This window comes from Gekko japonicus, unplaced genomic scaffold, assembly GCF_001447785.1.
Source record: "Gekko japonicus isolate JY-2015 unplaced genomic scaffold, Gekko_japonicus_V1.1 scaffold292, whole genome shotgun sequence".
Classification (NCBI taxonomy): domain Eukaryota; kingdom Metazoa; phylum Chordata; class Lepidosauria; order Squamata; family Gekkonidae; genus Gekko; species Gekko japonicus.
In genome coordinates this window covers 1,406,545-1,431,878 of record NW_015173131.1, presented here as the reverse complement: position 1 = coordinate 1,431,878, position 25,334 = coordinate 1,406,545, and the positions used below count along the sequence as shown (strand labels likewise).

General features: G+C 43.7%; 1 protein-coding gene across 1 annotated transcript in view; it reads right to left on the bottom strand.

Annotated features, from left to right (window-relative positions):
- Window positions 1–127: 127 nt before the first annotated feature.
- Window positions 128–25,334, bottom strand: part of LOC107119593 (monoacylglycerol lipase ABHD6-like) — a 42,019-nt gene continuing 16,812 nt past the window's right edge. Inside the window, exons 2-9 of the mRNA XM_015422111.1 lie at window positions 19,902–20,031; window positions 17,582–17,738; window positions 14,853–14,966; window positions 12,491–12,623; window positions 8,853–9,001; window positions 5,541–5,595; window positions 4,968–5,068; window positions 128–283 (exon numbers count right to left, since the gene is read on the bottom strand). Coding sequence (XP_015277597.1) covers window positions 128–283; window positions 4,968–5,068; window positions 5,541–5,595; window positions 8,853–9,001; window positions 12,491–12,623; window positions 14,853–14,966; window positions 17,582–17,738; window positions 19,902–20,011 — 975 coding nt within the window. The 5' untranslated portion in view covers window positions 20,012–20,031. The remainder of the gene's footprint in view (window positions 284–4,967; window positions 5,069–5,540; window positions 5,596–8,852; window positions 9,002–12,490; window positions 12,624–14,852; window positions 14,967–17,581; window positions 17,739–19,901; window positions 20,032–25,334) is intronic.

The window sequence follows — 25,334 nt, the reverse complement described above, 5'->3', positions numbered from 1 at the left end:
GTGTGACTGAGATGTTATCTCAACAAATCATTATAGACATCTACAGAGCTATTAAAGGGAAAAAATATCTTGTCTGAAGTCACATTAAATACCCTAGCTGTTTTTTGTTCTTAGTTTATGCCATTTTTTAATTCTTCATGTAAGAAGTATGGAAGTCCAAGAGGAGCTGAGAAGTTTTCTTGGGGGAATCAAGTGGTTGGAAGTGTCCACATTTCTCCAGCAGATGCACCTGGGCATGATGAATTCCTTTGGCTAAAACTTCTGCCCCGGATACATCCACCACCTGTAGAACAAAGAATTGAAATATAGCATATTCATGTATGATGTTTGTTTTTAAAAAACTGCATCGGGAAAGAAGTTCTTAAATTCTTTAAATAATAAAGAGGCTGCAGAGAAGGCAAAAAGGAGAGAGCACTTCACAGTCCAAGTTCTCACCTTTTAAGAACTAGAACAAGGGTTTAAAGGGTGGAAAGGAGGACAGGCCTACATCAGATTTTCATTAGGACAAGAAGACTCTCACAAAATACATCGCATTTTATGTATTTTATACCTGTTCTTTGTGCTACACATCTGATCAAGACCAGTTCCTGGTTTTTGTGCACCCTGGGTCCCCTTTCCCCTTTCGTATAGACCCCTTTCCCCTCTAACTACTACACCCTCATCTGTTTGGCCCCTCCCCTTTGGCTCTACCCTTTCAACACCCTTTTCCATTTCAATTTGCTCAGAAATCATACATTTTGCTTGCTTGCTTGCTTAGAAGCAGAATTGTGATCACTCAATGCTGATATTTGTATTTTTATGGTTTATTTTATTTATTATTTGTTTATTGTTTAGACTTTTAGGCCGCCTTCCCTGCAAGCAGAGCTAAGGGTGGCTTACAACAGAATAAAAATACCTGAGGGACCGCATTTCCCCATATATTCCCCAAAGAGCACTTCGGTCGGGATCACAATACCGACTGATGAACCCGGGCCCTAAGGAGGCCAAGCTTGTGGCAACAAGGGCCAGGTCTTTCTCAGTGGCGGCTCCTACCTGGTGGAATGAGCTCCCGGAGGAGATTAGGGCCCTGCGGGACTTGGTGCAGTTCCGCAGGGCCTGCAAGACAGAGCTCTTCCGCCAGGCTTATGAGTAGGAGCTGCCACGGCCAATTACATCACAGCCACTAACATCACTGCGCCATTATAGAGAGAGACCCCTGGGGGGAATTGGACAACATCTTCCATTCCCCCAGCCTTCCCCCTGCTAGGCAAGATGTTGGAGTTTACTTATGCATCCGTAGAACTGATTTTAGTCTGTTTTAAACTTGTACTTGTATTATGTAAACTTGTAAATTGTATGCACTTTGTGCCCAATGTGAACCGCCCTGAGCCTGTTCGCGGGGAGGGCGGGGTATAAATAAAATGAATGAATGAATTAATTAATTAATTAAAACCCCACAATAATCCAAGTTAAGCCAGCGTTATGTGGACAGTATGTAATAGGTACATTTCCCCACAATATATGTACTTGACATGCTTTTGTTTATTCCATCTCTTTCTGTGATTGTTTTAGTTTAATAAAATTTTAATTAATTATTTTTTAAAAAGAAAACCATCACCCTGTAGATGCAGCCATGGTGTCAATGCTTGGCTTTCAACAGAAAAGTGATTTAGTATATTGCTACCCTGTACAATTAACATGGAAAAATAGCCCATGCTTCCTAAATCAGATGGGTCCCACAGTTTGTCAAGTGCAGTATGTTTAAAATTTCACATAAACAATCCAAGACACTTAGAAAAAACAGCTTTTTGTTCCCTCATCACTCCCATTCTGATTCATAACACAGAGTCATAAGAAATTTACAACTGTGAAATAACTTCCACTACTCTTTATGATAAAGTTGGTATGATGTCCCCATCCACTTCCCTCCCTCAGAGGCAAGATTTTCCCTCCATCTTTCTTTCCCTGTCTAACTGAGCCACCCTAGTAATGTGTTTTATTCTTTCCTGAAGAACTCTGGCTGTCCCACCCTGTCAAACTACAATATTTTGGCTTTTTGCTCAGCCCACGAACCTGAGTGAAGGATCGGGAGCTCGCTTTAACTTAAACAACTTAAATGGTACTCAAGGTGTTTTGAAATTCAAAAATAGCAAAATATTTTATTTAACATAGAGGGGAAATGTCAGGTGAAATCAGGGAGTGATTTTTTTAAAGAAAAATTATTTATCAGAACCATAAAATATAACCTGTTACAACAATAAGCTTCACATGAAAACAACATGACAAGATTGGCAACAGCATACCTGTGGCATAAACTTGAACTACCAATAACTCTAAAATAACCTGTTTCTAACTCTTAGAAATACAACAATTCTTGGTAATATTTGTTTTTAGGAATTACTTCTCCCTCTGCAAGGTATTGAACCACTGGGAACCATACTACTTGGAATGCTTTAGCGTTCCAGTGTGTTTGAAGAAATGTTATTTTTCCATAAACAAAATGTTCCCATAACTTGTTTTGCCAGCTGGATAAGGTAGGGATACTCTTATACTTCCGTTTCTGTGCAATTATTATTCTGGCAACTGCTAGGAGAGTCGAAATTCATGTTCTTACTGTGTTTCCTTTACAGGAGTCCGGGGGTACATCCAAAAGAGCTGTCTCAGGAAGTGCAGGTAGGTTGTGTCTCGTTATGATGGTGATTTGTGCAAAGATTTGAGTCCAGAATTGTTGAATGGAAGGGCACGTCCACCAGCAATGTAGGAAATCACCTATTTGGCCACAGTCCTTCCAACAGTATTTATTGTATTTTGGGTTGATTCTGTTAAGGCGTGCTGTGTAAAATGCCAGCGATTCAGTATTTTGAAGGTGTTTAGTTTAATACTGAAAATCTTAGAGGATAAACTAGGTGAAGACCATATTTCTGTCCAGTTGTCTGATTGTATCCGATTTTGGCAATCTTCTTGCCAGCGTAATTGTGAGGCCATGAACTTTTGTTTTAGATTTGCAGTTAGGGAATGAAATTTCTGAGGTAAAAACTTTAGTTCTTATGTTTCAGGCTAATGAGTGTTTCTTAAGCTATTCAGAGTTAATTACAATCTTTATGTTGAGAGAGTTTTGTTCCAGTGTTTTCCCAAACACTCCATTACACTTTCTTTGAGTATTCTGACTCTTTTGGTTTCCAGAAGGCTGGGACACTCTTACCAGAAGGCTGGTATACTCTTTCCAGTACCCAAACCCCATCTCTTGAAACACTAGTACTTGTCTTGAGTTTTTAACTGACTCTTAAGGTCTCTAAGGGCAGTTTCTAACCACACCAGACCAGGAATCTCTCCATTCTTCAGAGCTAACTCTCTGTTTGACTGGGTAAGGAATTTTCTTCTGTCTTTAGAAGATCTATCCCCTTTCCTTGGCCCAAATGGGAGTCTTCGCCTACTTCCCAAACTTCCTTGCCAACTTTTCCCCAGTTCACCTGTCCATGTCAAACTGCTCTCAGTCAGGGCTGAATTCCGAAACTGTCAGTATTCGACTCTTCTCAGCTAGGGCTGAAATCAGACTCAATCCTCCTCAGCATCCAGTTCAGAAATCTTTCTCTGCTCAACGAATGCTAACCAATCAGATTGCTTGGAGCAGCCTGTCACTCAAGGCTCTCTGTTTCTGTGAAGGATTAACCCTTCACAGTCCTTCAGCTGTTTGTACAGTACTTCCAACCTTCTTAAAAATGCATTCTGTCACAGTTGGTTGTTACTTATTATGTATATATTTAAAACAATCATTAGCCATCTTTCTTCCTCATGGAGCTCAATGCAGCTTACAATGGATGAAATACACAAAACAGATTAAAAACCAAAATTTAAAACCACAGCTCAGGACTGCTAGTAGATTTAACCAAATGCAGTCCTAAATAAAATACTCTCTTCAAGGGTAGCTCCAAGCAGAGCTCATTGCAGTAGTCCAGCCTAGATGTAACTAAGGTATGGATCTGACTGACTCATGAATGGACCATCGTAAGCAAATTAGTCTTTATATTACTGTTCCCAATGGTACCTCTTAGACCCTGAAATATGGAGTAGCAGCAAAGCCTTTCATCTCCATAGAGATGTGAAGGAAGAACAGACTGGGAAATCTTATTGGGAAGTGTGGGGCTCAAGATTTGGTGTGACTTGTTGATATGGAATTTAATTTTTTATTACCTCTTGCTTTTATGGCTTCTAGTCTGCTGCAATCTGAAACCTAAATCTTTGCCCTTTACTGCAGCTTGCAATGGCAAATGGCTGCTGTTAGACTTTAAAATGCCACTGGACTTTTTGTTTAATAAAAGAAACACAATTATTTCACAGCAGCTGGGCCCCTTGGAGGCTCTCAAGATTTGGCATCTGCCCCACGTTGCCGACCACTGACACTAGTTCTGTATCACATAATTAATAAATTAAATTGAAACATGTCATTCAGGATAAGTTAGTTTTGTTGTGATGCACCACTCCCTGTATGCAAAGACAATGGGTGTTTCCACATTCTCATTTTCCTTGTTAGTGGGGTGCTCTTGCCTGGGGGGGGAAGTGTTTCTGTTCTGCACATGTTTTGCTTCCTCTAGTGTTTGATTCAATGTTACATCACTTCATGTCTGGCATAAAAACCTGCAGTTTCAATCTACAGGGAAATATGCTGGAAATAAAGTAATATCAAATCGACCACTAGAGGCAGCAAAACATGCAGACCAGAAACATGCATACCCCAAAGCAACATGAGCACACAAGCGAGGAGGGATTTTTAAGTGGCGTCCTATGGATACCAAAGCAAATGTGCAGCTGCACTGGTGTATGTTCACTTGGAAATGCTGCAAAAGAGGAAGCTCACAGAGTAAGAGGTTTTGTGAAAGTTTTGGATGTTCAAAAGGACATGTGATAGCATGTTGTGGGATCATCACCATATTTTTCATGCCCAAAACATTTGGAGACGTGGGGTGCACATAAATGAAAAGTATACTTACTTTGTCATCTTTTCCCCAGATGACCTGTGTTGGAACCCTGATCTTGCTCATGTTGTCTTGAAGGCTGTACAAGGACTCATCACTGAAGATGTCTAAGTAGCCTTTAAAATAAAGAAATGTGTATGAGTAGCACAACTCTGTGAGCAAGGCCATATATGCTTGTTGTTTCTCTGATTTATTGTATTGTTTTCTCACTGTGAGGGGCCTTAAGCAGGTCTACCATGAAGAGGTATATACATTTCCCCATTAAATAATACAATTTTTCTTCTGATATGGGGATTTCCCTCCATCCCTGGTGCTACATATGACCCTCCCGATGTGGTTGTATTATTCACATATGGACTTCTGCAGTGTTGTACAATGTTGAAACACTTCCTATGATGCTGGGATTATGCGTGAAGGAAGCCAGAGTGGTACTGTGGGACAAGATTATAAGAATTGATGGAATTTCTGGAGATGGAACAACCTAAAATAGGTGAAGCTGAACTCAGAACCTCAGCAATCCATCAGAGTGTCCACAAGCCCCTCTCAGCTTTGCATACAGGCACATGCCGTTCTTGCAGCTGCACTTACATTTTCTGTAAAAATTGTTGTCTGGCAGCCAGTCTACGAAGAATCCCTTTAGGAGCTACAAGGAAAAACAAGAATCAGATCACAGAAAGTACATGGCAGGATCACGGAACACATAAAATACGATTTCTTATCCGCAATCTCTATGTGGTGCTACTTTGTGATTGTACTACAATGCCTATTCACAGAGACCAAGCAAGCAATCCTCTCCCTTCACTCAGAGCTTGAAAAAGAGATGGAGAAGAGCCTGTGCTGCATTCTTCTTTTGCAGGAACTTCACGGTCCAAACACCGGTTCTGATGCCATGAGCTTCAGTTGCACCAGCAAGGATAAGGAATAAGGAAGTGCCCTGTGAATGTGGGGGTATATGGTATGTGGTGGTCCAGACCCTATTTTGGGTGCAGGGGGCACTTCCTTATTCAAATCTGAAATACAGGGGAAGCCCTGCGAACGGAAGCTGGTGCAACTGAAGTTCGTGGCATCAGAACCGGTGTTTGGACCGGGCATCTCTGCATGTCACCTTGCAGGGCACAGTCCCCAGAGCGTGGGGATGTGTCATTTGGGGTGGTCCAATTATTGTTTTGGGGTGCAGCCTGGCCCCAGTGCCTGCCTGTGTGTTTGTCCTGGGGACACTGCACTTTGGAGCAGCTGGCACCAGAACCGCGCTTTGGACCAGCACACCGCATATGTCCCCTCGAAGGGGAGAGTCCTGTGAATGTGGGGGTATATGATATGTGGTTGTCCAGACCCTATTTTGGGGTTCAGAGCTTTCCAACTCACTCTCCTTAGTGTTTCTGAATGACTACACGAATAAGTAACGAATAAGGAATGAATAAGGAAGAGCGAATAAGGAACCAACTTCAGCCTCCTCCCTTTTCAGGCATTAGAGGGAAAAATATGTTGCTTGTAGTTCTCCTGATACATGTGATCACCATTTTCCCTGAAAGACACAATACTTGGTATTTTAAGCCACAGGACATGCATACCTGGGCCTATGCTCCTTAGAAGGAATACAAGTGAAGAACCATGATACTTACAGGGGGGAAAACCCCTTCCCCCCAGTTGCTGCTGATTCACTTTAGGGGACATTCCCAGTGGCAGGGGGAGATTCCATAACCCCCCGGGCCAAGCCTGGCACGACACCTGAGCCCAGCATCCTCTGCTGCCGCTGCAGGTCCTAACTGAATTGCCGGTGTCCTTAGCTGCCACTGCTGGGCTCAGTAACGCATCTGGGCATCCACCACCCCTGTGAGCTGAGTTGGAATCCCCCCGCAGTATGAGTGTGGCTCCATCCTCCTCCACCAGGCCCAATGCAGTTCCTGGGCTGCCGCACCACCTCCAGGCCCAGTGCAACTTCCAGGCTGCTCTGCTGCCACCAGGCCCAGTGCGGCTTCCACACTGCCGATGCGAAGCTCAACACAGCTCCCAGCCTGCCACACCAACACTGCCTGGAGCAGTGTGGCTTCTGGCCCACCACACCTCAGCCGCCAAGCCCAGCATGGCTCCCAGCCCACTGCACTGCCAACATCAAGCCTATCATAACAGCTAGATGGTCTTTAGATCTGTGTTCCGTATGACTTTATGTTGTAATATGAACACAAGTATTAACTTGGATAAGAACATCGCAGTCTTCCCATTGCAGGAGACATTCAAATGTTCAAATGATTGTCTATTGATTGTTGCTGATTTCCAGGAATCTTTGGAAGAAATTCTTTGGCGTTCTCCTAGAGAATTAACAACCTGTTACCCACTAAGCAGAGTTGTAAAGAAAACAAGTGTTTTAAGTCACTTTAATTGACAGCAGAAGAATCTTCTAACAAGCAGGTGTTATGATGTCAACAGACTTAATTAGGACAGTATTTTTCACCACTGCTTTAAGCTGTCATATGTTAGGATTAATGAGAACCTCTCTGCTTCAAAGAGATGAGGTCAGAAGTTTATTAGTAGCTCTGAAGGAACTTTAAACTATACTCTCCTTTACAGTTTAGTTTAAAAAATTGAGTTAGTGGAAATCTTAAAGGAGTCTATAAGCAATATCTATATATATATTTGCCTTTTTCAGCCTATTTCAAAGAAGAAAAGACTTTGAGAAAGTTATACACTTAAATTAACTGGGCTGATGATGCACAATAAAAAGGGGAATTTTTTAATTGACATGGCACAGACACCCCTACTAATGACCTGCCAAAAGTTAGAGATTTATAGTGGCATTCTTTACTTCAAATGATTTAGAGCTAATTGGTCAAGAAGACTGATAGGTTTGAATAAGAGTTCAGTTGTACTCCCCATGCAAAACAAATCTAAATTCCTGTGTTTTTTTTAGACTTTATATTTTGTGTAAAGCTGAATATTTACCAAGATTATGGTATAAGATATTTGTAAGAAGCAACAGATAGGTGAATTATTTTAAGCTTTGCTATAGAAAGTTATTAAGCTTAGGACAAAAAGATGCTTGCTTAAAGAGAAACCATTATACACTTAAAATTAACCTGGCAAAGATCCATAACTACTAAAAAGCAAAACTTTAGAAAATGATCAAGAACTTACCAGGTGTGTGAAAGTCCAGCCAAAACAAAAGACATTAATCATGGGCATTGGTCAGTTAAAGAAGCTAATTAAAAGGGTCAATTAAAAATGAAGAATAATGTATAATTCAGAGTATCTACAAAAGCTTTATGTCATAGATCACTTTGCAATATTAAAAGATGCTTATAGAAAGTTAAATATATTAAGAGTGCTATTTTTCATGATCCAATGTATCCTATATATATTTTCAGCAGAAATAACCTATATTAAGAGTACTGTTATATTTTATATGCATTTATCCATGTTAAAAAAAAACATTTTTGTAATGAAAACATCTAAGCTTTGTACTGAAAATGAACTCAGCTTGAGAGTTCATTTAAAGGTGAAAGGAGTATATGTAGGCAATCAAGAAAATGAACAGATGTATAAATCAATATAACGAGGCAAGCACCTGCATTGTAGAGTTGAGACGCAGCCAAGTAACATCCTGTTTGTCAAATATGTGATTGATGACTGTCCAGACAAAGAAATCTGAACTGAGCATGTCTAAATGATGTCAACAATGATGTAAAGTTGTGAGGAGCAAGAAGAGTATATAAGTCTGCTCCCTGTATTTGCTCACTGAACATCTACAGGCTGTGAGGTGTTCCTTTATTCGAATAAATTATTTTGTTGCCCTTTACTGCCTGGATAATAGTTTTACTGTGTGGTTTATTGGCTAGCCACACAAGTCAAAGAACCTTAGCGCCCTCAGTTGGTATCACCATGTTTACAATGCCACTTTTTCACCTGTTTTGGAGCCATGCGGGGATAGTATAAACCAAGTTTGAACATTTCTACACCCTCCTGTATATTCGAAGGAACAAGAGAAACGTCGTGGTTTTTTCTCTTCTTTTTCATACTCTTCATGAAGTCAGAATCTTTTGGGTAATTCAAGCCTAAGGATTAGAAGAGTGCACAGTTTAGTAGGATTCCAGGGACAGTTGAAGACTGGATTCAGACCTACCCTTGGTTATAGGAAAGGAGAGCTCCGTGTACATGCCAGAAGGAGGCAGAAACTAGATCAGCAAGAGGGAGGAGGTGGGAAGTATTTATGGTTATGGATTTCTTTTTCCTGGAAGGACTCCAGTCATTTCTATAACATTGTGGGAAACGGTAAACTACATGCAGAACAGGAAAAGCTTCACTTTCTTGAATCTGGTTGTGGTATGGATGTTAAAAACACACAAAAGACACTAGGAGAAGTTAGTAAAACGAAATACAGATTAAGGAAAGGGAAAGGGGGGGGGTCACAGCTGTAATGCCAGTTTTAGTGATTTCAGGGCTTTGGCAAAAGTGAAGGATTGGCTCCCAGAAACATGGGGTGGGCCAGCTTTAGGGCAGTGGCCAGCAATCAGCTGCAGGGTCGTGGGAGGGGGTCCCCCACACTACAGCTGATGACCATAGCCTGAGGATCCACCCTTTGTTGTCATTGCCTCTGGAGTCATAGCTGCAGCAGCTTCAAGACAACAGCCTGTGTCAGTCAGCTGAAGGGGCTCTCCAAACTATAGGCAACTGCCCCCAGCCATCACCAGAGACTCAGGTAGCTGAGCTATATGGAGGGGCCCTTCCTCCTCACAACAGCTGATTGCCACCACAACTCCACAAGGGACGATGGCGAGGGCGGGAGTATCCTTAGCTTGCTATCATTGCCTCCGGAGCTGTGGTGGCTTCAGGCCTCCCCACCTGATTGCTGACCAGCTGCTGTCTGAGAATCAGGTAGCAGCTGGCAGGTTGTTCAGGCCCCCCACTGCCCTACAGCTTATTGCTGGCCGCAGGTTGAGACTTCAGCAGTGGCCCACCAAATGCTTTCTGCTGTAGAATGGTTGGGAGCAGTGTTCCCTCTAAGCTGAGTTAGTGTGAGCTAGCTCACAGTTTTTAGCCTCCAGCTCACACATTTTGGTCTTAGCTCAGGAAGGATGGCTCCAGAGCAAACTAATTTATGCAGTAGCCAAATGGCTCGCTCAAAACTTTAATGCCAGCAGCTCACAAAGTAGACTTTTTGCTCACAAGACTGCACAGCTTAGAGGGAGCATTGGTTGGGAGCCCACCTCTGACCACCGTACAGTGGATTGCTGCCTGCTGCCTGCAACGGCCCTTCCCCAGTGGCCCCAGCTGACCTGTGGCTAAGACCACCCCTGTATATCTGGTGGGAAAGAGACTGTGCCTTGGATGGATGTTTGCAGGGCTTTTTTGTAGAAAAAGCCCAGCAGGAACTCATTAGCATAAAAGGCCACACCCAACAGCAGAAACCCATTAGCATATTAGGCCACACCCCTGACATCACAGCTCATTAACATATTAGGCCACACCCCGATGCCTTCCCTTGGCTTGCCCGGGTGCCCCGAGGCTGCAGGGAGCCCGGGCAAGCCAGCCCTTGGAGAGAAGGGGAGACATTTTAAACTGCCTTCCCCTGGCTTGGCCGGCACCCTGCGGCTGCGGGAAGCCCAGGCAAGCCAGCCCTTGGACAGGTTGGGGAAGGCACGGGGAGGAATTTAAATGCCTCCCCGATCCTTCCAGGGGCCCCCTGGCCCACCCACCTTGGATTCGTGGGGGGGGTTCGCTCTCCAGGCCTTCCCTCTGTAGCCACGCACAGAAAGGTTTTGGCTGTAGTGGGCGTGGCCAGCCCTGAAGCCAGCCGGAACTCCGTTCCTGTACATTCCTGCCCAAAAATAGACCTGGATGTGTGTATGTGTTGCGGAGGAAGAGTGGACTTCGTCTAGGGGGGAAGTGCATGCCTTAGGCTACTCTTTTTTCCTCTTTAATTTGCATCCCTTACTGGTGACACTGTAAAGATGAGCTACGAGTCGTAAGGCACTGATGAGTGCAATAAAAGGCAGCTTCCTCATAATAGTTTCTTACCCTGTTCATCCCAAGCATATTTATACGAACGTGAGAAGTGTAGGGGTTAGAGTGTCAGACCAGGATGTGGGAGACCCAGGTTGAAATCCCTACTCTGCCATGGAGCTTACTGGGTGACTTTGAGCCAGCCACACACTTAGGGTAGCCAGGTGGGGCCTGGGGAAATCTCAAGGAATTACAAATGATCTCCAGACTACAGAGATCAATTCCCCTGGAGAAAATGGCTGCTTTGGAGGGGGGATCCTATGGCTTCATAACCCACTGAGGCCCTTCCCCTCCCCAAAACTCCCCCTCCTCAGGCTCCACCTCCAAATCTCCAGGAACTTCCCAGCCCGGAGTTAGCAACCCTACTGTAGGACAAGGTGAAAAAGGAATGTGATTCCTGAATGTGGGAGGTCTGACATTTCCTCTGACGTGGTTACATATTGACAGCTGTCACTGCGCCTTCAAATGTTTAATCATAATAGATCCAGATCTTGGTATGTAACCCAGATTCTTTTGATTAGAGAAGCTTATAGTAGAATATATATTTTATAACTGTACCTTTTGTATACAAAGTTATATATATGTTAAGGAAAAGAATTATTAGAGACCTCTGGGGATAGAACTAGGATGCAATAAGAATGGAATGTGTATTTAAGAAACTGTAAGAATGTCAAGAGCAAAGCTGAATGTGAATCACAACCCTTATCACTTAGCTCCCCAGAAGAGAAAGAGGGACTAGCTTCACTAAGGTCAGAAAGGTTCTCAGTGTTCCCTAATGTTCCCATTGCTGTGAAGAGTAGATAAGCAAATGTAATCACTGACAATACATGAGAGACCAATGGTAAGGTTTAAAGTCAAATGATGCTTGTCTGATGTTAAGTGCTTGGTACCAATTAGAGATTCTTTAATGTGTAAACTCTATGTGATGTTATTTGGGGTATAAGACCTTCAGCCCTTCCTGATTATGGCAGAATACAGTTTTGGAACGGCTGAAGTGCTAAGGTACTCAGCCCTGCATTCCCTGTTTTAAATGCATTAAACAGATATCCATCTAACTCGTTGGACTCCGTGTGTTTCCGATTCGGCCTGGGAGCACTGCAGGCACAGATTTGTGTATCACTACTGACACACTCTCTCAGATGACCCCCTCAGAGAGGCTGTTGTTGTGAGCATAAAATGGATGGAGAATAATGAACAATGCACCCCAAACTCCTTGTAGGAAGCAATGGAATAAAAACGTCATGAAATGCGTTAATAGATAACAGGTACCCTGCTGGATCACATTGCCCCAGTAGCCTGTGATGGCCTTCTCATCATGTTGTCGCTTAGCCCTTGTTTTCAGAGAGTGCTTCTGTTGCAACTCTAAATACAGCTCCTCTGGACATGGAGATTCTCTTTAATCGTCTTGGGTAGCTGCAGTTGACCATGACATCTGATTATGCTTCTGTCCCCATATTGTGGATAATGGAGCAGATACCCTGGCCTCTTTGATCCGACATGCTTCAGAGCTCCCCTTGGCTTGACTGCCTTTTAACACTCACCAATTGGACACAGGAGGGACAGGCAGCAGACCTCAGATGGATAATGAGCAGTGTAGACCCCAGCAACCATTCCGCCCATGGAGATGCCAACCAGGTGGAAAGGCTTCCTGTTCAGACCAGTGCACTCGACAAACTAGAAAAAGGGGAGTGAACAAAACAAGAGAGTATGTGGTATGTGGAATGTGTTACAGTACTGGCTTGAGCTATTTCCTAAAGGAATACCTTGGATGTATGCAGCATCTGAAGAGGATATGAAAGATCATGAGTGGGCCATTGCTATTAACTGCTACTGAGATGGAAAAAGCAATGCCTGGAATCTAATGAGTTTAAAAACTACCATCTGGTAATAAATACTCCCTGTTTGGGGATGGTACTTGAGTGGTAGCCAGACAGTTCCAGGCCTTCTTAGTTGATACAGGTTATCTATGCCCATTTCAATGTAGCTTCATATACAGTTTTGGAAATGAATTTTCCTTGGTTGCCTTGATAGACAACCTTCTCCATAGAGAGGAAGGAGTGTATGTCACTGTCGATTTTCCTGGGCCTCTCAAAAGCATCTAACACCATCAAGCATGGTGTCTTTTTGGATCACCTGGCTAAATTTTCTAAATAATTTGTGTGTGTTCTCAGATACGTTGTGCCTGGATACCATCTGGAGAAAATGTTGCAATGTTTGAGACAGCAAAAAGATTTTGGGGGTGGATTCTAAGCTAGCCTACCACTCACTAAGCAAAGTCTGAAGGCTTCCTCCAACCTAAGGAAACTTCCTCCAACTTAAGTGGATCATCTGGTAGAGGAAGAGCCACTTCAGTTAGAGAACAGTTTCTTGGAGGATGGTTGGATCCACTCCAAATTCTGTAAAGGGTATTTATGTGGTAACGGAGCCTTAGATTACCACATTTGTTTATGTATAAAATTTATACCTAGAGAGTGAATTAGCTCTCCTCTAGCACCACCTTCTGGTACTAGTCAGCCAGATAAGAATTCAGTCATATGGGACCCCAAAACCTCTTTGATCTTGTTTTCTTTTAAATCTTCTTTTCTTTGCCTTTTCTTTTAAATTTGGGAGCCACCCTTGCTCCTAGCACAGCAATGCCTCTGGCCCAGCCCCACCCACCCCCGGGAAATTGGAAAGTCTACACCCTTGGCTAAAAGAGTGAATAAGATTCCTCATTCTCAATTTTTAATTACTTTGGTAGAGTGGTTGTTCATGAAGAGCTATTATTTGGAGGGTAAAGGGAACCCCTTCATTTTTTTTTACAATTAGATCACCAATTGCAACATTTTGAATTTTAGTCTCTTGAAAAGCAAGTGGTTAAGAATGAAATCCATTTATTAAAAAAGAAAAGAATATTGGATCTTGACATTGAGAACTTTTACCCTCAGGAACTCTATTCCACATTGATTTGTTAGTCTGTTGCTATATATTAGTCAGACACATTGTTTCTTTAAAAAATAAGTTTGGTCTTCATGGGTCTTTTTGGTTGTTTCGTTTGACAGGAAAAGAAGTTAATCCAGCTTCTTGGGGTACTGGACAGTTCAGAAAGTATTTCATCCCAATTAATCAGTTAACTGAATTTTATTTGACTGGACAGCTGACAAAAGTGTGCAGTTTTACATCACCTACAAGTCTGGTGAATCCATCCAGGGGTTTTAAATTTATCCCTTTGTCTCTCCCCCCTCCCCCATGATATTTTTAAAGCCATTCTGGCTGTATAGGTGTGCTGGTTATGCAAGTTTGTATCTGTTATATGTTTCTGTTTTTGCACTCTACAAAGAAAATCTTTAAATTTATTCAGGCTTTGAAGCCCAGTTTTTAATTGAAGTCAATTTTAAAAAAGTATTTAGGAACTTTTTTATTCTTTTGGGACCCTATCCCTTGTAGTATGGCTTTTCAGTACTTCTACTATTTGTTCTTTACCATCAGATGGCAACGAACATGAAATTGAGCAAACTTCAGAGGACGGCGGAAAACAGGAGGGCCTGGCGAGATCTTGTCCATGGGGTCGCGAAGAGTCGGACTCGACTGTGCGACTGAACAACAACAACAAATCAGATGGTCAAGCAGGGCATTGGACTCAGAGGTCAACTGGAACGTCTGTAGCCTGAAATCTCCTCTGAGCTGCCAGGGCAAACACAAGGCAAAGGGCCAACGAGTGATTGGAGAAACAGATACGGTAGGTGGGTTCCTCTTAACAGCCATTTATGTAATGACACAAATAACCATTTATGCAGTGACACAGCCATGACTTAGCTGATCTATATGAATCTCTGGCCCTCAAAGATGCACTTTTAGTAGAACCTCTCCCTTGTCAGCCTTCAGGTTGGAAAACATACAAGTACATGTAGAAAGAGGCCTTACCTGGTGTATCCTTTTCACCTGATCAAACGTAGTGTAGTTTTCTCCTGGCAAACAAGTGGTTTCCCCATGACCAGGCATATCAAGACAGACCACATGGATATTCTTAGGAAGGAACTTAGAAGGGAAAAAACAGCTGGTTTTGAGGCTCTCAGAAAGCAAAGATTTACATGACTGAAGAAGTAAAAGCTCAGATGTTACGTCCTAATCTCATTACCATGTCCCTTTTGCTACATTTTACAACCCATGCCACTATCTCCACCTGTACTTCTGTTTTAAAGTATTACGATTGTTAATATGATTGTGCGCACATGTCCATATACAGTGATCTTTGATGAGCAGCCGTGCGCAAATCTGGTGGGAATTAAAAGGATCATTAAAATCACACTCTAAATCAAAAGGGTAGCAAAGATATTACAGAAAAAGGAAACATATACAAAGATCCCTTGATCCTAAGCTGTACTTGGAACCTCTGACTTTTGGACTGGACCCTGGTTACTCTTTCTAACCTTGCCTGTGACTGAACCCCAGCCCTTGTCTCCTGGTAGGGCTGCACCAGTACAAATGCAGAAGATGGAGAAGCACTGTTCTCTCTGCTAAAACAAGACCAGGAGCTGACTGTGAAACAAATCACAAATTGTTAATACAAAAAAAGAAAAACAGTAATACAATCACACTGCCAAAGTACAATCCAAATAACATTCCTGAAGATCTTAAAGAACATGCAAATAACAGATTTGCAATACTAAGTTAAGTTGAATGTGAACCAGAGAAATGTGGGTTGAAATCAAGGAAAAATGCACAAAGACTATTCATGTAGCCAAAAGAAAGAAAAGGCATCAATGGATGACTGATGAAACTCATAAAATCACTGATAGAGGAAAAGGAAGCAAAAATAGAAACAGAATTCTAAATGCAGCTTTTCAGTGACTTGCACACAGAGAAAAAGAGAACTATTATAATAACTGGTGCAAAGAAATAGAAGATAACAACAACAAAAGGGAAGAACAAGAAATTTATTCAATGAAAACAGAGGGAGATTCAATTGGCAAAGGTATCAGAGTGAAGGCAGAGTGAAAGCTGGTGGAAGGCACATTAATAAACTGAGATGTGCAGATGCCACCACATGACTGGCAGAAGATGCGAAACAATTACCAATTACAGTTAAATGAGAAAGTGCCATAGTGGGATTGCAGTTGAACATCAAGAAGACAAAAGTAATGACTAAGGCTGACAATGAAGAAACTGAAATTGTTAAAGATTTTCTACCCCTTGGGTCAGTCATCACACAAAAGGGAGACTGCAACCAAGAAATGAGAAAGACTGTACCGCTGCGTTGGAAAGACCCTTTCTCCGTCGGTCTAATCGGTTGGCTGTTTTGGGCTATTTGCCTCACGGCTCTTTGGATTTTTCCCTCACTTTTCACCACTCGCAACATGAAATTCCTGTCGTGGAAGATGGCCTTTCTGGTTGCTATCACCTCTGCAAGGCGAGTTGGAGAAATACTGGCTTTCAGACACGACATGCCTTACTTGTCCTTTTTGCCAGACGGTGTCCGCCTCGTCCCTGACATCTCGTTCCTGCCAAAGGTAGTGTCCCACCTACAGGCAGAGGTCTTCCTCCCAGATTTCTTCACGGCTCCAACATCCTCAGAGGACAGACTGTTACACACCTTAGATGTGAAACATGCGCTCCTGTTCTACCTGAACAGAACCCGTCCAGCGAGACGTGACTCCCAACTGTTCGTCTCAAATGCACCAGCAAGGCTGGGGACTCGCATCACGGCTCAAGGCCTCTCGAGGTGGATTGCGGGTCTCATCCGCCTCTGCTACCTGATTGCCAAACAACCATTGCTGGCCCGATCAGGGCCCATTCAACTCGAGCTGTTGCGGCTTCCACTGCCTTTCTCCAGGGAGTTCCCCTAACAGACATATGCAAAGCCGCTATGTGGGCCACGCCTAATACCTTCATAAGGCACTACGCCCTAGACGCTCGTAAGAACTCTAATACAGACATGGGACGTCGCATTCTATCTTCGGCTACACAGTAAGGACCTGCCAGCACCCTCCTCCAGGTAGGCTACTGCTCGCTAATCTCCCATGGGTGTTAAGCACAGAGACCACGTCGAAGATAAACAGGTTGCTTACCTGTAACTGATGATCTTCGAGTGGTCATCTGTGCATTCAAACCACCCACCCTCCTTCCCCACTGCTGTCAGCTTCTACATTTTCAATAGGGGTTGATTTGCGGTGGTTTGAAGGAACTGGCGGGATGTCCACGCCCTCCCCTCTGGGCATGCACGGTGGGGTTCCTGTGCATGCCCGAGGTCTGGGCGCGAAAATCCATTAAAGAGCTTGCTACAATGCCAATCGATCCAGCGCGTGCGCACTGAATCCCATGGTTGTGAATGCACAGATGACCACTCAAAGATCATCAGTTACAGGTAAGCAACCTGTTTTTGCTTGAGCTCAAGATCCAGATTTACTGAAAAAGACAATAATGGTAGGAAGAGTCGAAGGCGGTAGCAAAAGTGAAAGACCCACCATGCAGCCGATTGACTTAATAAAGACAGCCTTTCACGAAGTAGCTTGGTGATGAAGCTGAAGAAAAGGTTCTTAAAGTAATGGGGGAGGCATGTAGAGGTAACAGGCCTAGGTGAATCTGGCTGTACTCACTAGGACATCAGCAACATCCATCAGTTACAACTGTAATCTGAAAAAGCGGAAACTTACACTGACGTTGGTTAACCATGTGTCTTTATCAAGTGCATACCCATGAAGCATCAAGATGGAAGGCTGAAGGCCAGGCTTTCCTCGGGAGTAGTAACAGAACCTGTAGCCTTCATGCTCAGCATATCTCACTTGTAAGCCAATTATCTTTGGGAAAGCCCTACAAGCAAAGAGGACAAGATAAATTGACAAGAATTCATTGCCATCATTATTTTACTTTTCTAGCATTTATTAACTGCTACATTAACACTCTTCTCACTGACAATCATGTGAGCTCTCACCTCCAGAAGCACACCTCAGGCCTTGTTTTGCATAGTTCTTGGGCCATCATACAATGGTCAGTATGATAAGAAAAGGAAATGCCTACGTATTGAAAGTTCTTAACTTGATCTATGGCATTTCCTTTAATATTCCAATTGAACTTCCTGAATTAGTTACCAAAATGGACAATTTTAGTTTTAGCAAAGTTAATACTTAATAATTCAGTGTCACATTGCTCTTTAAATTTTTATCAGGGCTCGCTTCAGGCCAATCCTTGTCTGGGATAAAAGAACAGCCTCATCAGCATACATTAAAACTGGAACCTTTCTGCTGCCTGAGAATGAGAGAGCATGAGTATCAATTGAATGAAGGCATGTGATTAAAGAGTTAACATAGATGTTAAATAAAAAGGGAGCCAGAAGGCAACTGTGACTGAATTAAAGGATAGTGGACAGCAGCAGGTAAATAAAGACGCTGCTGAGTCACATGACTGAGAAGGGAGGAGGCCTTTTGGCTCGGAATTCTTAGAGAGTGACAGATAACGGTGAACCACTGACAGTTGGGGGCTGGCAGTTGGGAGAAGGAGTTGGAAGAGAAGTTAGCAGAGAGCGGTCAGCTAACTGGATAGCTCTGAGGTGGAACAAAAACCTCTGTGGCTTTGTGTAAACAGCCTGATATCAGTTTGAGTAGGAAACTGTGGCAGAATAAAACTCTGCACTGGTACCCTCTAATGTAAAGAGGAGAGTGAACAGTATAAGACCTCAGTGGTCACGAACACCAGATACATTGCTCCAAGGAAGCTTGTAGGGGTGGCTATAGAAAGGGCTAAGGGTCTGGAGGAGTCTGGAAAGCTGGAAAGGTGCCCAATTAGACTCAAAGGGTCCAGACAGATAAAGTCCAAAGGGCAGCCACAAAACAGTTACTGGAGAGTGGGATCATAAGTGTACTGAAGTGTACTGAAGAACATATGTGTAAAACCGAGAGTGCCTACAGTCTATGAGAAGGCAAAGTAAAAAGTTATATTCTACAAGGAAACAAACTATCCTATGTAAATATATCCCATCCCCCTGTTGGGCTTTCTGAGAAATAAAGAAGCTTACTGTTTGACTTTTACAAATACTGGTGCCTGACTTACTGGTGAAAGAATTATACTGGGCAGTTGTCCTCTATACATCCATAAGTAATCTACCAAAACCCCCAAAGAGACTATTGTTTATAGTGACCTGGTCAGATACAGTATAGTGAAAACTGATCAGTCACATCATAAGTCAAAATAATTTAAATCCAGTACAACAATAAGCCTATACAGGCAGTGACGCCTCAGCTCGGTCGCCCCAACGGCCTGGGAAAGGGCATTGGGTGTTATAGCAACCTCGTCTGACTCCTTTTTGCACTGGAATTCTTTTTGATGGTTTCCCATCTTGTGTGAGTCTTATTTGGATGTTATTATTTTCATGCAGTTTAATTAATAGAAGCATTAGCCTTCTATCAATACCCATGTCAGCCAATTTGGCCCAAAGCCTTCCTCTAGAAATAGAATCAAAGGCCGCCTTGAGGTCCATGAAGGCTGCATACAAGGTATTCTTCTGATGTTTCACATATTTAAAAATGAAATAATCTAGGACCAAGCAATGATCAATAGAAGTGCGACCAGGTCTGGAAAAATTGTATGATGATGATGATGATGATGATGATGATGATGATGATGATGATGATGATGATGATGATGATGAATAATTTTATTAATTTTCTCTTGTTAATGTTTTTATACTATTGCTATGTTAGTACTGTTTTAATCTCTCTCATATCAGAATTGTACTGTTTTACTGGCTCGCTGTAATAAATTAGATCAGATCAACATAGACCATTTAAATCTAGAAGGTTGTTTGCCAAATATGACAAAAATCAAATAACCAAATTCTATTATTCAAGTACAGGCCAGGATTACAGGTAGGATTCTAGGCATGTATTTGCATATACATAATTCTTGTTTACAAACATATTTGTTAACAATAAGGCTTAGAAACGTCCCCAGATATATTCCTAGGTATACGCCACTTACCACCGCATCAGCCTAACCAGTGCTGCAGGCCAGAAGAAGTAGATTATGAGAAAAGTGATCAATAAGAAGCTTATGAATGTCAGAGGTGTCTTGAGCAAGATGGACTCCATGTATGCTTATTCTTTCCCACCTATATATAGTAAAAACACAGAACAGACAATGGTAACTTGAAGCAAGGTGGATACTTGGGATTAAAGAAAAGAAGATGCATGTAATACAATAAAGGTTTACAAATTATTGAGAAATTTCTTCAGTGAAAGCCAGTTCTTCTTTATCAGTCTGGGCGTAGTTTCTCTCCAGGGAGGTTATCATCTCTGAGTAAAAGAATGGACCAGTGGAAACTTGCCGTGAGGGGTCCTTCTCCTCTGAGATAAGGAGGACATCTTGATGGGTGTTTCCCACCCTATCTGTAGGGAGGCAGGAACCAATAATCTTCAACTTCCTGTCCTCTTGGTGGGGAACGCCCATCTCCTCAGTTCTGGAGCTCACAGAAGGAGCAATAACAATAATAACACTGAACCATAACAACAGAGCCATAACCGGCTAACTACTGAGGAAAAAACAGTATAGCATCAAAGACAGGAAGGAAGCAGACAGGTATGAAAAATACTACCTAAGGAGCAGCAGAATTAAAGGCTGACGATGACATGGGAGGGCGAAGATGTCCTCCTTATTGCAGAGGAGAGGGACCCCTCATGGCAAGTATCCACTGGTCCATTCTCCCTCTGAGAGGAGGACATCTTGATGGGACCTCCCATAGCAGTGTCCTCATCTGTTGGGTGGGTCATCGTCATGGATGGTCAGAATGTGTTGCAAAACTCTTCACCCAAAGGCTGTGTCTGCTGAGTCGTACAAGTTTATTTTGTAGTGCTTAACAAACATGGAAGGAGATGCCCGCGTGGCTGCTTTGCAGATTTCCTCTACTGAAGTCTGACTGGTAAGGGCAGCGTTCGTGGCTGCACTCCTTATGGAATGGGCAGTGATGCTTAGAGGAGGAACCAGCTTCTGGGCCTTGTATGCTTCACTTTTGCCATAATATTGAACTGATATTTATTTATTTGTTTGTTTGTTTGTTTGTTCAAATTTATAGCCCATCCTCCCCGCAAGCGGGCTCAGGGCAGCTCACAAATAGGGCAACATGTGCCAATAATTAAAACACAAATAAGGCAATATATGCCAATAGTTAAATCAATAAAACAAGATAAAACCAACATTTACAACAGCATAAAGTGCTCCAGATATCTCGAAAAATCTTCAAAGAATGTTAGACTCAATTTAGTGGTATGGTTCCACACGATATTATAGATAACTTGTCACAGGGCCATCACACACCCCGATGTTATCTAATCCAATTGGTAGTGGTGGCGCAACAACGATGGTGCGGCGATGATAATACAGTAGTGATGGTACGGTGGTGGGGTAGTGTGATGGTGGTGGCAGCTCCTACTCAAAAGCCTGGTGGAAGAGCTCCATCTTACAGGCCCTGTGGAACTGCGCAAGGCCCCGCAGGGCCTGGATCTCCTCCGGGAGGTCATTCCACCAGGTAGGAGCCGCCACCGAAAAGGCCCTGGCCCTGGTTACAGCAAACCTGGCCTCTTTGGGGCCTGGCATCACCAAGAGATGTTGAGACCCCAACCGTGGTGCCCTTGGAGGAACATATGGGGACATATGTCGGACCCTGGCCATATAGGGCTTTAAAGGTAAGAACCAGCACTTTGAAGCGAATCCGGTACGCTATTAGCAGCCAGTGCAGCACTTTCAGCATAGGTTGGGTGTGCTCCCACCTAGCGAGGCCCATCAACAGCCTAGCTGCAGCATTCTGCACTAGCTGCAGCTTCCGGAGTTGCAACAGAAGCAGCCCCATGTAGAGAGCATTACAGTAGTCTAGCCTTGAGGTGACCGTCGCATGGATCACTGTGGCCAGGTCATCGCGGTCAAGGAAGGGGACCAACTGCCAAGCCAGCCGAATATGGTCAAAGAAACTGTTGAAGAGACCTCGCGTGCATGCGGGCCTATTGGACTGAGTCGAGGCAGGAGATGAACAGCCCCATCAGCTTGGCAAGTATCATCAGTGACAACTGTCTGGATTTGATGATTTGTTGAGACAGTGTACAGATCTTTTCTGCCTTGGGTTTTGGAAGAAACATCCGATTTCGAACCATATTTATGACTACTCCCAGATGTTCTATGGACTGAGAGGGAGATAGACAACTCTTTTGAAGGTTCACCAGAAAGCCGTGGGCGTGGAGGCACTGAATGGTGCTTTTGGTGTCCCTCCTGGATTTTTCTGTTGAACTAGACCATATCAACAGGTCGTCGAGATACGGGTGCACATGGATGCCCTGTTCTCGGAGTAAGTCAATGGGGTGTATGAGAATTTTGGAGAACACCCGAGGGGCAGTAGAGAGGCCAAATGGTAGAGCTCTGAATTGCCAATGTTGATCCTGGGCACAGAAATGAAGAAACTTTCTGTGGCCCTGAAAGATGGGAACATGCAGGTAGGGCTCGGTCAAGTTGATGGAAGTCAAACATTCTCCCGGTTGAAGGGCCTCTGTGATGGATTTCAAGGTCTCCATCCGGAAATGGCGTAGTCTTACAAACTTGTTCAGAAATTTCAGGTCCAGTATCGCCCTCCAGCTGCTGTTCCTTTTGGGAACCGTGAAGAATATTGAGTAGATGCCTCATCCTCTCTCTGGGGAAGGTACCGGTTCTATGGCCTGAATGCTGAACAGGCGTCGTATGGCGTCTAGAGTGCAATGAAGCTTGACCCGGTTCTTCACTACTGGTGAGGGGACAAATCGGTTTGGAGGTCTTGTGACAAACTCGATAGAGTAACCTTTGGAGGTGACCTCCTGAGACCAATGATCTGCGTTGGATTCGACCTAGGTCTGTTGGAACAGTAGTAGTCGTCCCCCCACCAGCGCCAACCAGCAGTTATGCCTTGGAGGGCTTGTTGTCTCTCCCGGACTTGTTGTCTCTGTTAGAGAAAGACCTACCCTGCCTATTCTGAAAGGAGTTTCTTTGAAAATTTTGTCTATTTGTCCCCCAAGACTGCCGCCTGAAGTCTCTGTTAAATCTTGGTGTATGTCTCTGGGAACGAAAGGATTAGTTGTCAGAGTCTTTGCGATCTGGTCTGCCCAAGGGATCTGGGCATCACGTTTTTCTTATCTCTGGTTTCTATAAGTATTTTGTCCAGGGAGTCCCCAAACAAACAGTCCCCTTGGATAGGGTATACTGTAACTATGTTCTTGGTGTGAAGGTCTGCCTGCCAGGCTCGAAGCCAGAGCCCTGTTTTAGCCACTACAGTGGAAACCAGGAATCTAGAAGAGAAGATCATAGCATCCAAGGTGGCATCCACAGAAAAACATGACGCTTTAAGCAGTCTGTTTGCACCTTCAGCCAAGCGCTTGTTAGAATCAGGAATAAGCTGAACCATTTTCCTGGACCAAGCGATTGCCACTGTTGCCACCATGGTGGCTGTGGCTGATGCTCTGATGGCCATGGAAGTGGCCTCGTGTGCCTTTCGCAAGGCAAATTCTGCCTTCTTGTCCAGGCGGTCTTTGACAGAGCCGTCCCTATCTTCAGAAAGCAGGCTAGTTGTCTGAATTGCAGTTACCGGACCATCCACTAGAGGGACCTGGAGAAACTTATTGGTGAAAGATGGTAAGGCATATAGCCTTTTAATATTGGGGGGACAATGCCTAATAGCCATAGGTTTAGCCCATTCATTTTTGAATTGCTTTTCAAGAAATTCAGGAAATGGGAAAACTTTCTCCATCCCAGGAGTTCTGGGAAAGTAATCTTTGCTCCCCCTAGGTCTGGATTCATCAGAGGGATTAGAGCTGCTAAGGGCCTCTGCAGGAACTTTTGCCTGCATTTCTAAGGCAGTAAGGGTCTTTTGAAGAAGATATGGGTAATCTTCTGGTTTAAAAAAATCTTATAGAGAACGTAGGCACCTCTAACTCTTCCTCCATCTCATCAGAGAGGAATTCTCCTTCCTCCCTGTCCTCAATCATGCTGTCCTCATCTTGTAAGGGATCCCAATGGGGATTATTTCCCTTATGGGCACAATGGTCCTTTCTGGCAGCCTTGGTTGGCCAGGGTCTGTGCTCTTTGGGTATGGGTCTATCTGTTTCTAACTCCTCATACCTGTAATCTCTGTGGGAAAGGCCAGGAGATTGGGAACCACCCTCAGTCTGGCAAGGATGGCACAGACCAGCTACTTCCTCCCTTATAGTTTGTCTCAAACTGCATAAGTTCAACAGAAATAGAACTTCCCCATTGATCGTGGCTACTCACGAGTAATCCCGCTTGGGTTTCTGTAGCTCTTGTAGCCTCTGAAGTGGTAATCTGGGCATTAGGTATCACCTGCCCATTGTCAACATTTGTGTCCTGGCTGATGAAAGTGAACGGAGCCGCCCCACAGCCTTCCCCCTCTCTGCCTGAGGGCCTCCGAGTATCCAAGATGGCACCCGAGGCGCAGGCGAGGAATGGGGCCATTTCTTCGTGCGCTTTTCCTTCTGCACGACTTTGGCCTTTGAAGAGGCAGATTTCGCCATGCCCGTCTTCATTTGGGTGGTAGTTGCGCCCGCCACAGCAAAGGAGGCTTCTTTCTCCCCCTCAGAGAGGAAATCATTGGAGCCCTCATGCTCAGCCATTCTCGTTCTCTCTCCAGCCGGAGTGACGAGAAGGAAAGGGGGGGGGAGTCAGATGTGGAAGGAGAAATGAGCTCAGGTGGGCACAGGAGAGGGGAAAATAAGGAGGAGGGCAGGGAATAAGTCCTAAAGTTGAGAAAAAGCTATTTAGCAGAAAAAAATAGAAAAATTAGGCACAGGCCTAACTTTTTGCTGCTCTCCCTACTGAGGCAGGAACAGAACTGAGGAGATGGGCGTTCCCCACCAAGAGGACAGGAAGTTGAAGAGTATTGGTTCCTGCCTCCCTACAGATAGGGTGGGAAACACCCATCAAGATGTCCTCCTCTCAGAGGAAGAATTAGATGCTCTAGTCTAATGTCATCAGTGTGTAACTCAGAAGAGCACCACTACCAAACACAGAGACATCACATGTAGTAGCCACTGGCTTGTACTGATAACGAACAAGGATATAGGCACATTGAAAGACTTGACATGCTTGTGCCTCCACTGTCACTGGATGCCTTTATTCAGCCAGTAATTAATGGGTTGTATGTTCTTGTTGCTTTATCGTTCAAGAAGATGTGAGAAACGTTGTGCAAGGAACACCTGATAACCTCATCTGCATTTTGATAGAGGGATGTCATGTGTTGCCCTTCTGTTGACTTCAGTCACGTGGATGCCAGATGCTTCAATCTGATATCCTAGGGGAAATGATATAAATGCTCCACGCTGATATTTCTCTTCCTTGATTCCTGTATTTCAGTGATCCCTTCTCTGTATGCGTCAGTCTGATATCCTT